Source organism: Fomitiporia mediterranea (assembly GCF_000271605.1).
Source record: "Fomitiporia mediterranea MF3/22 unplaced genomic scaffold FOMMEscaffold_9, whole genome shotgun sequence".
Lineage (NCBI taxonomy): Eukaryota > Fungi > Basidiomycota > Agaricomycetes > Hymenochaetales > Hymenochaetaceae > Fomitiporia > Fomitiporia mediterranea.
Window position 1 is genome coordinate 58022 of NW_006760394.1, and position 13334 is coordinate 71355.

Here is a 13334-nt window from a genome sequence, read left to right on the forward strand (position 1 = left end):
TTCACTAGACTACCCTGTATCCTACTACACGTGTATACGCATATATAAAGGGTTTTTGAGCTAAGGGTTAGGGGATTCTTTCTCCTTCTCAGCACTCGATTACTAGGTTATCCCAGTCAGTAGTTGAGTGTGCTGGTAAAGAGAGAATCTTCGCGTAAGGCTAGTATACCTATCCTTACAACTTGTTTGTGCCTTTGTAAGTTGACTGATTTGATTCCTGAATTGTCCAAGTATACTTTCAATGTCTTATAGTGTAATGTTCTATTACAAAATGTTCAAGTAGTATTCTCTACTTTCCTGAGTACTGTAACTGTCTGTATACTGTGTTGTTCTATGTATGTCTTAATAAAATGTTCTGTCTGTATGTGTAGTAGTACTGCCTGAAGTCCTGAGTGTATACTGCCAATTCCTTGTTCATTTGGCAAATCCATGTGTAGATCAATGTGCTCTAGTACTAACTTCCTGTCTTTCTGTGTCCTTGTCCTTGTACTAATGTATTCTTTCCTTATGTACCTATTGTGTGTCCTGTTTCCTGTAGTACTGATACTGTCTAGTACTGTAAAGTCCTTTGCAAAATCATTCTGTAGTAATCCATGTAAGAGAAATGTATGTTCAAACATGATTGTATACTCAAAGAGTATGTATGTAATACAATGTGTGTGCCTCTTACCCTCTCATTAAAATATGACTTCATTTTCAGTGTAAGATGTCTAGTACTGTCCTAGAACATATCTGTAGTGTCTAGAGAGGTCTTCTGCATGATTTTGTACTTTAAACTGATTGTAACTACTCATTTCTAGAGTAGATTGAACTGTATTATTGTTTAATAAATGTCCTAGAGCTTCCTAATACTCTATTTCCTTCTAACTTAATAGAATACCTGTCTGAATCATTTAGATTAAAATATTTCTTAGTATCTAAGAGTAGTCATAGTTTATAGTCCAGTAATGCTTGATAGATTGTCCTGCTTACACAGTTTACTATTTACATTACTTTGTAAACTATAATACTATCTGGCTAGTTATATTCTGATTGTCTAACATTCTCAGGTTCTTTTCTAATGTCCTAGTACACATTCCTGTTGTCTGTGAACATCCTATATTTCTTAAGAGCATTGTTTCAATTTGTGGCTCTAAGAATTAGTAGTAGTGTCTCTGAAATGTCTATATATGTGTTGCCTTGTGCCTGTAGCATCTTAGATTCCTTAAAACAATAGTTGTATACATGTTTCCTAGTCCTTTCTATGTACTATGTGTATCTGTAGGGATACAAAATTGTTTCCATACTGTATACCTTTGCTCTCAAGTGTAAAATGTTATTGTATACTTTATACAGTTGTTATTAGATGAAGAGGAATCTGAATTATTACTGTCTAGGTCTGATCCTAGGTCAAAATTTCTCTTTCTCTGTATCCTAGAGCTCTGTATTACTCTGTATACATAGCTATTCTTTGCTAGGCTCTCTAAAGGTCTTACTAATGCAAATCTGCCTTTCTGAACATTATTCAGTACTTTACTATGCCTGTGTCCATTGTTTGTTCTTAAACTACTACTTGAGCTATTCTTATACTTACTATACTTAATATGTAGCTTTGAACTGTATAGTTTGTTACACTCTGAATTGATATTGTTCTCACTAATACTACTAGTGTATGCCTTGCCTGGGACTGCTTTCAATTGTGAAGTATTACTATAGAATCATTTGTTCCTTTTATTTTCACAAGGAGTACTCTAATGTCCTGAAAAACTTGGTATTTCTATTTAAGACTGTATATATCCAGGTATTTTACTTTCTCTCTTATTCCTGGACCTGGCTGTAGTGTTGTATCTGTTGTAGTACTCCTGTACATTGCTCCTGTACAATGTGTAGTCAATATCTACCATGTATAAGGTTAAACACTTGATTTTGTAGGTGTATACTTGATTTTCACCCTCTAGATCAAGTACTAATCCTTATAGTTCTAATATGTGTTCACTTTTGCTATCCTCAAAGTACTGTTCTGTAAATGTGATGTCTGTTTTGCTAGGATAGTCTGAATTGATTTCACAATTGTATTGAATGCCTAACAGTTCCAGTTTTTGTTCTGTTCCTTGTACTTTGTGTATTCCTTTTGCTTTACACTTTCCTTTTGCTTTCTACAAATACAATAGTTTGTCTAGACTCTTGAGTGTTTCTTCTACACTCTTAGATCAATAGTTCTGATCTCTATTGTCTGTGAGTACTATAGTATGTCTGGCTTTTGTTCTGTAGCCTGCCTGAAGTGTTTCACACTTTTCTGTTACTATACTATTGAGTCTACTCTTGTTTAATGAAGGAGTTACTTTCTCCTCTTCCTAATACATTCTATCAAACTTGTACATTCTCTTATTCAAATCTTTGATGTCTATCAAACTGTAGAATGGGCTAACATGTCCTATGTCTATCTTAATTGCTCTGGCTCTTACAATGTGTCTAAAGGTCTTACTTGTCTTCTGGAAATCTTGTTCCTCATCAATTCTCTGTAGTTTTAATGTCTAGCTCTCCTAGCCTTTGTTACTCTTGTTCTTTGAGTCCTGGCTACATTCTTTACTGTCTAAAAGGGTCTTAAGTGTCTTATTACCCTCTACATTACTGTTGTTAATGTGTTTCTGTTCTAAAGTAAGTGTACTCACTAGATACTTATCTACACTCTTACTAATACTAACTATATACACTCTGTAACTCTTGTACTAGCTTACAAATTCCTTAATACTTGCTGTTAGCTCTCTATATTAACTTAGTGAATCCTTAAACCAAATTGCCTGTCCTCTATTGAGTGAATCCTCAAACTTGGTAGCCTGAAATTGATCAAGCAAATCCTCAAGCTTAATTGCCTGTACTCAGTGAGTTGAATCCTCAAACTCAACCTTCTATACTTGATTGGACAAATCCTCAAATCCAATTGCCTGTTCATCCTGAACTTGACTGTCTGAATCCTTAAGAACAATTGTCTAAGTGTTTCTACTCTCTATACCTTTGTTTACTATTTCTTTAAGCCTAGTAGTGTTAATACTTGTTAGTGTCTACTCTACAGTGTGTGTTTGTCTAACTATATGTGCTAGTATAGTTACATACCTTAGTTCTACATTATTAGTATGTACTAGTTCATCAGAGTGCCTTCAGCCTTGTATAGACAAGGACTTATCACCTAGTATAGGTTCATCAGGTTGCCTCCAGCCTACAAGGGACAAGGACTTACTTCCTAGTATGTTAGTATTAATATCTGGACTTGGGTACTCTCTGGGAATTGTTTGTCAAGGCTTGGTAGTCACATTGTAATTAATATTTAATAGGTAATCTTATTGTCTATTGTCTGTAAACTTAATGTGCACCTGTTTGTTCCTTTTTACTGTCACAGATGCCTGGTTCTTAACCTATCCAATTGATACAAACCTCTAGTATATCTAGTACTAGTCCATATTAATATGTGCTAATGTGTTCTAGAAGCATTCTACAGTGTTCTAAAGTATTGTGAACCTACTAGGGGCCAATCTAGTAAGTAGTCTCTGTTTCTACTTGAAAATCATAACTTTACTCACTAAACATTCCTGATAGGTACTAGACAATGAGGGAGACCTAGGGTTGATCAGACTCTTTAGTTTCTTAGTGTCTAGTAAGAGGTTTTAGTACTAGGTGGGCCCAGTCAAAAATATGTAAGGAAACTCACTGTTCCTTACAAGAGAATTCTAATCACTCTTAGTTTACTCAACTACTGACTAGGATAACCTAGTACTTAAGTGAGGGGTCAGGGGAAAAGAATCCCCTTTACCTAATAGTCAATACTGTCTTTTATAGGGTAGTACATGTGTAGATACATGAGGAGAAAGTGTAACTAACTATAATAAGAATATATGTGCTTGTGAGTCCTACTGTGTAATAATCTGACACAATCAGTAATGTAGTAATAATAAAATACAAACTAGTAAATCAAATCCTTACAGTCTTTCTAGGTAAAGTGTTCTTGTCTCTAAGAGTATTGAGCATTAGAAGTACTTCCTTCTCTCCTATTACTTTGTTGCCCCTCTCTACTAATATTTTATAATATAGTAGTTAGGTTGAATTGTGACTGTGCCAACCTGTTTAGGTATACTTGTGATATTCCTGATTCAACTTGTACTTCTTATACTCTGTTAGTAAAGTCCTGTATCTTGTCTAAGATTTCCTGTAGCTTTGTATAAATATTAAAGATATTCAATCCTTGTGTATCTAGATCTGATTGTATCTACTCTAGCTTTTCTCCTTATTGTTCTGATTGTATAAGACTATACAAGTATGTGATTTCCCCTTGTATAGTTCTATAATATATGTCTTAACTTTGAGTAGACCTGATTATTCTGTTAAGACCTAAGAATTGTTGTATTCAAGTCTTTGTCCTTATAATTTAAAGACTATAATAGGTCCCTAATTTGTTTGAATAGGAGTAGCTAGAGTGTGAACCTCTTCTTTGAGCCAATCTTGTACTGTTCCCTAATTGGCTCTTCCTCTTACTCTAAGTATATGTAACAAGGAGTGTTCCTACAAGTAGTAGGAATATGAGAATAGTTGAGGAATTAGATAATAGAGGGCTGTATAATAATAGGCTTCTGTCTGTGCCTAGTACTAGTTGTTGTATGTATAGTGTTCCAATCCTTTCCTTGATCTGATACAAAGCTACTTTTTATAGCTTGTTAACTTTGTTTAGTATAATATTACAAAAGTTACTTACTTTTACAATATTTGAGTATCCTTGTTCTAGTACAAGTAATACACTGTATAACAGATTACAATGTTGTTGTAATGTGTATAGGTAGCCTGAGTATCCTTAGATTTGTTTAATCCAAATTTGTTGATTGATAAGAGTGTCTACTGTATAGGTAACAGTTAATACTACTCTTCCTTGCTTGAAAGAGTCTAAGGGAATTTCCCCTTGTATTCAAAATAGTATTCCTTTAATACCTCCTAGTATCAACACTTGTTCCTGTGTATAAGCTACTAAGTAATTAAGAACTAGTAGTACTTCTTAATTAATCTTTCTTTTCTTACTATAAAAGAAAGTTACTTACCTTAACAACTGTTCTAAGTAGTAGAGTAATTTATCTACCTACTTTGAATGTTAATTATTAAGGTTAGTTAATATTATAAAGTAAGTATTAGAGTTAATGTACCTGTGTGCTAGCTCCAGGTTTAAGTTCCCCTTAGTAGACTAGAGCTTTACTAGAATAGTAAAGATTTGTAACTAAGTTGGAGTTTTATTAAAGTGTTAGATATACTCACTTTACTAGTCCTAATCCTTAGGAATAGTAACAGAATAGAGTATAGAGGGTAAGACTTGTAGACTTATATAGTGAGAGGGTAGAGGAGTCCTACTTTAGTTAAGCTGCAAGTATAGCCTAGTAGGTTAGTAGTAGAGTACTTCTAAGTACTAGGTAACTTAAGTTGATAAAACTATCTTTTGAGAGCCAAACTAGTCTCCTTATATACCTTTTGCTAGAGTAATGTTACTCTAGTAACTTTAGTAACTCCCTTTACTGTTGTTCCTATAAAGTAGAGCTAGCTAATCCTTTAGACTGTATACTATACTAGTTTGTGTCTTCTATTAATCTGCTAACACTAGTTTATGTCTTCTTGTATTCTAGATTAATCTTCTAATGACTCCTTTACTGTATTGTAATGTCTTCTATACTTCCTCTCATACTTCTAATAACTCCTTATAAGTCCTCCTAACTAGTTATACTGTGTAAGCTGTGTAATGCTTTTCCTATAAAGTAGAGCTCTCTATTGTTCTTATGACTCTGTCTGACTCAACCTGTACTTCCTGTACACTAGTTTGTAATACACTTTCTTATAAGGTAGAGTATTATAACTTCTAATGACTCCTTATAACTTCTGTAATATAAAAGGCTGTGCTTCTATACTACCCTTAGAACTTACAACCAAAGTTCTAGACTGTCTTATGTACACTCTAGAACTAACAACTAATGTTCTAGATCTTTCCCTAAGTCTTCTTTAATAAACTTAGTTTAGGAGACAATTATCCTTATTAACTTCTAGCCTTATCTTTATACTTCTGTATTCAATCATAGAACTTACAACCAAAGTTCTAGATTGTCTCATGTATTCCTTATGTTGTCCTCATATAGTCCTTATGTTTATGACTTTATTACTTTCCCATCTATATGGGCAAAGTGTATAAAGGAGACTACTTTCCTATAGTCTCTCCTTAGAGCTCTCAGTTCCCTTTCCTTTACTAGTACTAGTCCTCCTCAAGTATAGAGCTTTAGAGTATTAGCTCTGACTCTTTACTAGCTTTAATGGTCCTTTGTCTTTATACAAAGTATTCCTAGCTAGCTATGTAGTTTCTCCCTTAGTAAGTATAATATTTTCCTTTTATCTCTTCAGGTTTTCTCCTAGTCTTTTCCTTTATACTTCTTACTCTAGACACTATACTCTTTCTAGATCCCCTCTCTATACAAGCATTCTAAATGACTTGTCTTTAGTTAAGGTTATCAAGTAATACTGTGCTAGAGTATGTGTTTAACCTTAGAGAGATAAAGACCTTGTTCTTAGGTTTTGTTACCTTTTCCTAACTGACTTAGTACTTACTCCTTCCTGTCCCCTCTCTCTACTAATAGATTGATTACCTATTAGTAATAATTAGAGGTTAATAATACTGAGCTAGAGTTCTTACTAAGTAGGACAACAAAGGTAGCCTAGTTGATCTAGCTAATCTTTAGACTTGTAACTAATAGAGTTTTGTATATAAACTACTTAGTCCTAAGTCTTGAGTTAAGCTTTTCCAAACTTAGTTACTGTATTTTACAATTCCTAACAAGCTCTAAGGAAAGACTATAGGAAAGTAGTCTCCTTTATACACTTTGCCTATATAGATAGGAAAGTAATAAAGTTATAAACATAAGAACTATATGAGGACAACATAAGGAATACATAAGACAATCTAGAACTTTGGTTGTAAGTTCTATAATTAAATACAGAAGTATAAAAGATAAGGTTAGAAGTTAATAAGAATAATTGTCTCCTAAACTAAGTCTATTAAAGAAGACTTAGGGAAAGATCTAAAACATTAGTTGTCAGTTTTAGAGTGTACACAAGACAGTTTAGAACTTTGGTTGTAAGTTTTAGGGGCAGTACAAAAGTACAGCCTTTTATATTACAAGAGTCATAAGAAGTCATTAGAAGTCATAATACTCTACCTTATAAGAAAGTGTATTACAAACTAGTGTATAGAAAGTATAGGTTGAGTCAGACAGAGTTATAAGAAGACTATAGAACAATAGAGAGCTCTACTTTATAAGAAAAGTATTATACAGCTTACACAGTATAACTAGTTAGGAGGACTCATAAGAAGTCATTAGAAGTATGAGAGGAAGTATAGAAGATATAACAATACAGTAAAGGAGTCATTAGAAGATTAATCTAGAATATAAGAAGACACAAACTAGTGTTAGTAGATTAATAGAAGACACAAACTAGTATAGTATACAGTCTAAAGGATTAACCAGCTCTACTTTATGAGAACAACAGTAAAGAGAGTTACTAAAGTTACTAGAGTAACATTACTCTAGTAAAAAGTATATAAGGAGGCTAGTTTAGCTCTCAAAAGATAGTTTTATCAACTTAAGTTACCTAGTACTTGAAAGTACTCTACTACTAACCTACTAGGCTACACTTGTAGCTTAACTAAAGCAGGACTCCTCTACCCTCTCACTCTACAAGTCTACAAGTCTTACCCTTTATACTCTATTCTGTTACTATTCCTAAAGATTAGGACTAGTAAAGTAAGTATATTTTACAAAAGTAGTATATAGAATAATGACTTTCTACTTTATTTAAACTAGAAATCCATACTAAGTCTATTAAAACTGTTTGAAACTAGTCTAATTTATTTGGAATGAATTTACAAACATGAATAATACTCAGAAGAACTTTCTCTGAGTGTAGAGAGGTTGAGGGAAAATACTCAATTTTAGCAAACTTAAATATGTATTATACTTATATGTATATTCTGTATCCTAGTTAGGATTCAATATGTAAATTAACAATAAAGTTATATTCTTCATTTAGACCAGTTTATAGTGTTGTACAATCAGTTTTAGGGCTAGGAAAACTTATATATATAAAATATAGGGAAAACTCACATATTGTGTTGTATCTTACTCAAATTTTGCTCATTTTACTTTATTTTTTCTAGAATATGAAAGACAATTTAAAAGTATAATTTTTACAATTTAGATTATATAATTTGGTTAAGTATTAGTTGAGTTATAATAGATTTTGTATTTGAGTATACTTAGTATGACAAAAATCACAAATTGTGTGTGTAACAATATTTATAAAAACAACAGTAATAGTATAAAACTAATATATAAACTTAAAGAATATTTATAAAGTAGTTATAAGTATATAATATGTTATTTATTTTATTAAAAAAAATACTTACAATTTATAAGAATAATATTTATTAAACTTATAGTTAAATTATACTATAGTTATTATAATAAATAATAGTAAACTACTTACTATATAAGACACTAGTTTAGTATACTGTTTAGTTTAAAATTTAGTTTATAATAAGTATAAATGTTTAAGAATTATAATGTATAATTATAAAGAAAGTGTATTTAGATTTAATATTAATACACATTCAAATAATATTATATACTTTCTATCTTAAAAGACTTTGTCTAAAGCTAATATTTAGAGTAAATACTATTACAAAATGTTTTTAAGAACTAATAAACTTACTTATATATTTGTGTACTTATTATATTACAAACTTCTCTTAACAATCTAATAATACAGTCTTAAACTCAGAAGTTAACAATTAGCTTATTTATTAGAATAATCTTAACAAGCTTACTGTAAAATAAATTAAGATAATAGAATTTTATAGTTTGTACTTAATTGTCTTTACAGTAAAGTCTTATAAATAAATATAAATGTATTATAAACATAATATAAACTGTACTTTTACATTATCTGAGGAGTAGAGTAGTACATTCTAGTTAAAATCTGTTTCTATAGTGTCAAGTATCTGAGTTAAAATAACAAAGCTTTATATAGTAGTATTATTGTAAGAGGGAAACATAGTTTCAAAAAAGAATCTGTAGACTATTTCAGACTCTAGTAACTCTATCATTTAACAGAGCTGTTACAATCCTCTGCTCTCTTACCTTCAGTTCCAAGGGTTCTGCACCCTTCTGTACCAGAACTCAGGACTTCTGTCCCTCAGGGGTGCTGTCTATGGACTATATGTGTGCTGACTCTTACTACTACCCTTCCTTACTTCATCATTCCATTCCTTTGACCACTCCTTCATTCTCTGTTCATTCTATGGTCTCTTACCCTTTGTCCATCCCTTCATTCTTTGTACCTTTATCTTTGACATTCCTTTCTTTCATTCTTTGTGCTTATCATTCTTAGTGGCTCATGCTCCCTGAGTGCTCTTGTGTAGTTTAGTATATATAGGTGTACAAGATCAGACTGGTCCTGTAGTCTTGATCTTGTCTACTCCAGGTAGTCCTGTACTCTTAGGCTCACTCTATATACTCTACTCTTGTCTCACTCTCTCTCTCTGCCTGTTCTGCAAGTTCTGACTACATTCCAGTGCTTGCATTCTGTATTTCTGTTGTGTAGGATAGTTGTAGCCTGGGTCCCCTTGCTGAGCCTTTAGGTCCCCCCTATGCTGTTGCTGACAAGAGCTAAGACTGTATCTTCTCTAATACTGAGCTAGAGTATTACTTTAATAGTCTATTTTGAAACACAAAACAATACACTCTTGTAAAAATATTAGAGATACATAGGCCACCCTAACTATATTTGTATTAAGTGTATGTGTAGTATTATGATCTCAGCTCCTGTAGCCAGTCACCAGTTCCAGAATATAAGTCAAGACCCTTCTCTGTGACCCTTAATACATATTCTGTATAAGGTCTTATTGAGACATTAGTTAATACATAATGTTTCATATCTTGTGTAATACAAAACACAATGTACTTAGGAACAAACAGTTATTGCTGAACACACAATCTACATTGTGCTAGACAACAAAACTTCTTTACAACTGTGTTACAAGCTCAATACTCGTGTTAATAGAAAGTTGACTCTCCTGGTTAAACCAACCAACCTGAAGTGCTACAGCTGATGGCACAACAAATCAATGGAGACAAACACAGCAATTGAGTAGGGAAAGCTGGAATTACAAACTCATAAAAAGTTTAAAAAACATGTATTATGAAAAGTGTAATCAATTAAAGATGCTTGAATGTGGTGTTGTCGATTGCATTTTAGGGAGGGAAAGCTATGTGAATAGGCATAGGTATGGGTAAGTAAAGGGAAGGAAGGAATGGAGTCTGCTGCACTACCAAAGGCAGGAGGTCTACGGTTTTTCAGTTCATATAAAATAACTATTCAGGATGATCGTTATTTGTTTGAGTGCCCTTTACAAAAACGCAGGCGGAGCACCAGCAGCAAGTGCTGCATTTTGTTGACTTTCCGCATAACGGAACATCTCCGCAATGTCCGGATAATTACGCGAAAATTCGTTTTGCGCTTTCGCGGCCTAAAAACCCACGCGCAAGTTAGATAATCAGTCAGTGTCTTCCGCTCATAAAATAAGCAATTACGCACATGCATAAACTGCAAAGCATTCATGACATCCGCCTCAGTCCTCGCAAGGTCAACCTGCCGTTCAAAATACTTCATCGCCTGTTCGACTTCACCCCTCTGCAAACTAATTTGCGCGAGTGTTGCAACAGCAGCCTCGCACTCTGGGTCTGCTTCAAGTGCCTCTTTTATGATTTTCTCAGCACCTGCAAGGTCGTTCTTCCATTGGAAAAGCGCCAAACCCTTGTTAACCATTGCCAGAACGTTGATTGGAGGGTTCTTTGCCTTCTCGATCTCAATGGCACGGTCGAATTTCTCGATTGCGTCTTCGAAGCGTTTTTGATCCAGTAGAAGTTCGCCACTGGAGAAATTCGCATCAAACTTAAATTCTGAAGGTGGAACTGTGGACGACTTACTAGTAATTGTAGGGTTCGCTCCTTTGCGGGAACGCTTTAAGTGCCTTTCGGAATGTCACCATCGCCTCAGAGAGCTGATCTGCCTTGTACTGAGCAACCGCCAGTTGAATATGACTGAAGACAAATGTCGGGTCAAGCTCGAAGGATTTGCGATAATTCTCCGCTGCCTGCGTAAATTCCTGCATGATGAAGAGGACCTGTCCACGGTGGTAGTAAATATCCGGGTCTTTCGGATCATGTTTAATCGCCTGCTCAAAGGCAGCAAACGTATCTTCGGGTTTACTCTGCTCCATATGCACGCTTGCAATCTTCACCAAGCTCTGCGTGAATTCTGGTTGAGCCGCGATGGCGGCTTCTAGGTCGTCCTTCGCACCCTGCGAATCACCCATGAGGAAGCGGAAAGAGCCACGCAAGTTAAGTGCATGAGCACGACCTGCATCGAAAGAAATGCCCTGCTCAATTGCTTCGTTCACAAGTGTTAAAGCATGTGTATAGTCGTGAGCGGCGAGTGCCTCAAGTGAGAGCTTGAGCGTGTTGTCCCCTGTCGACGGGTTCTCGGGAAGGTCCGGTATAGGTCCTGAGTTAATTTAAATTGAGTATGCGCTGATAAAAAGACGTTCAAGAGAGCCTTACGTGAACGGAAAGCGCCGAAGTAAGCATCGACGAAGGTGTGTGGAGGCAGATGAGATTCGCGTTTCTACCAGTATATTCAAGTCGGTTTGCAGAATTGGACGTTCGTAGTGTTCTGAAACTCACCGACATGATATCGCGTGCTTTCGGCTCGGTCAAAAGCTTCAGCACCCGCTCAACCGCTTCCGCAAGTTTCGGGTCGGAGAATCTAGTTAGCAGGGTAATGGCAGTAAAGTCTTTCTCAAGTAGTTAGTACGTTAGTGGAAATTCGCATCTAGTAACGTACCTCTCAGAGCTTCCTCGTATCGTCCAAGCTTCTCGAGTGCTGTGGCTCGACGCCCGACAGATCGTTCATGTTTCGGATTGATACGGAGTGCTTCAGTGCAATCCTCAACAGCTTTCTCGTACTCGGGAGTAGGATAGTACATGTAACCTATTAATCGAGTAAGCTTAACGGTTACACAGCTACCTTGTTTATGAGATTACGCACATGCCGCGCGATTGCTATAGAAGACGGGATCTGGCTCTGAAGCTACCTCGATGGCCCGGGTGTAGCATTTTACGGCATCTGTAAAGCTCCGCTCCTGGTATGCCTTGTTTCCTCTCAATTTGAGCTCTGACGCGAGCTTGTTCCGTTCCTGTGCTACGTCAGTGCAAAGATACAAAGGTGTAGAAACGAGCCAATACACACATCTACGGATTTCTTCTCCGCGCCAACACTGGATGCAAGCACTAATAAGAGGAATGGTAAGTGTAAACAAGACAATAGCTGGACGGTATGATTTGCAGCACGTACAGTCGTCAACAGTCTGTGGCCCCACTTCTTCTATTAATGGACCATCATCTGCTCCCTTGCCAGCCTTCTTTTTGCGAGCCGCGCGTTTCTTCTTTTTCTTACCGCTCTCAAGGTCACCTGCCTCACTTGGAGGCGGACTGGACGACGACGAGGATGATGCGGCATAATAGGCAACGCCGCCAGCAGCAACGACGACAGCGGCTCCGAGAAGCAAAGCCTGCTTGTGTTCAGACACGAATGACTGCACACGATCTAATACGGAGACGGACGCTGCCTCCGTGGCACCATCGGATGAAGACATTGCGAAGGCCTTGACCCTAATGCAAAGGATGAACGACTAGCCAGGAAGTCGGGCGCTACGAGGAGAACAGAGCGCAGACGACCACGTCAAGAGAGCAAGGACTGGTTGAGTAGGAACGAAAATCTGGCAGGGTTCGGCACAAGCCGGCCTGTCGCGTCATCCTCGGCCCGTCATCAGTCTGCAAACATTTCTTGTTTGACTCAAACTTTCACACTCTTACACCACTTACACCCTTACGACTCGCGATCTTAGCTCCTACGGCCCAGGCTCTCAGCTTACAACAGCTCTTACACTAATTACAACTTTTTACAACTTAGATTCTTGCTTAATCTCACTTCTCACAGCTCAGGTCTCAACGGTCTTACAACTTGGCTCTTGCTTAACCTCACAACTTCGGGGGGAAACGCAGGCAAAAACAAAACCGGTCTTACAACTTAGACTCTTACTTCCTTTCATGACTTTGGCGGGGGGAAAACGCAGGCAAAAACCCCCCTTTAACCGCAGTCTTGGGCTTTTACATCTACATCTTTGGAGGGGAAACGCAGGCAACCCCCCCCCCCCCCCCCCACCC

At 36.2% G+C, this 13334-nt stretch overlaps 1 protein-coding gene across 1 annotated transcript; it reads right to left on the reverse strand.

Moving 5' to 3' along the window:
* Positions 1–10102: 10102 nt before the first annotated feature.
* FOMMEDRAFT_111821 (TPR-like protein) lies at positions 10103–12838 on the reverse strand. Its single transcript, XM_007268988.1, has 9 exons — positions 12463–12838; positions 12358–12398; positions 12157–12304; positions 11953–12099; positions 11793–11902; positions 11670–11733; positions 11037–11613; positions 10645–10981; positions 10103–10576 (listed from the first exon to the last, which is right to left on the reverse strand). The coding sequence occupies exons 1-9, from the start codon at positions 12761–12763 to the stop codon at positions 10457–10459; spliced, it is 1845 nt and encodes a 614-aa protein (XP_007269050.1). The 5' UTR covers positions 12764–12838; the 3' UTR covers positions 10103–10456.
* Positions 12839–13334: the final 496 nt, after the last annotated feature.

Excerpts from the sequence above, each read along its gene's own strand:
- FOMMEDRAFT_111821 (XM_007268988.1), bottom strand. The coding sequence starts at position 12,763 with ATGTCTTCATCCGATGGTGCCACGGAGGCAGCGTCCGTCTCCGTATTA. Across the intron at positions 12,100-12,156 it reads CTATAGCAATCGCGCGGCAT|GTTACATGTACTATCCTACT; the intron begins GTGCGTAATCTC and ends CTCGATTAATAG. Across the intron at positions 11,903-11,952 it reads ATACGAGGAAGCTCTGAGAG|ACTTTACTGCCATTACCCTG; the intron begins GTACGTTACTAG and ends TACTTGAGAAAG.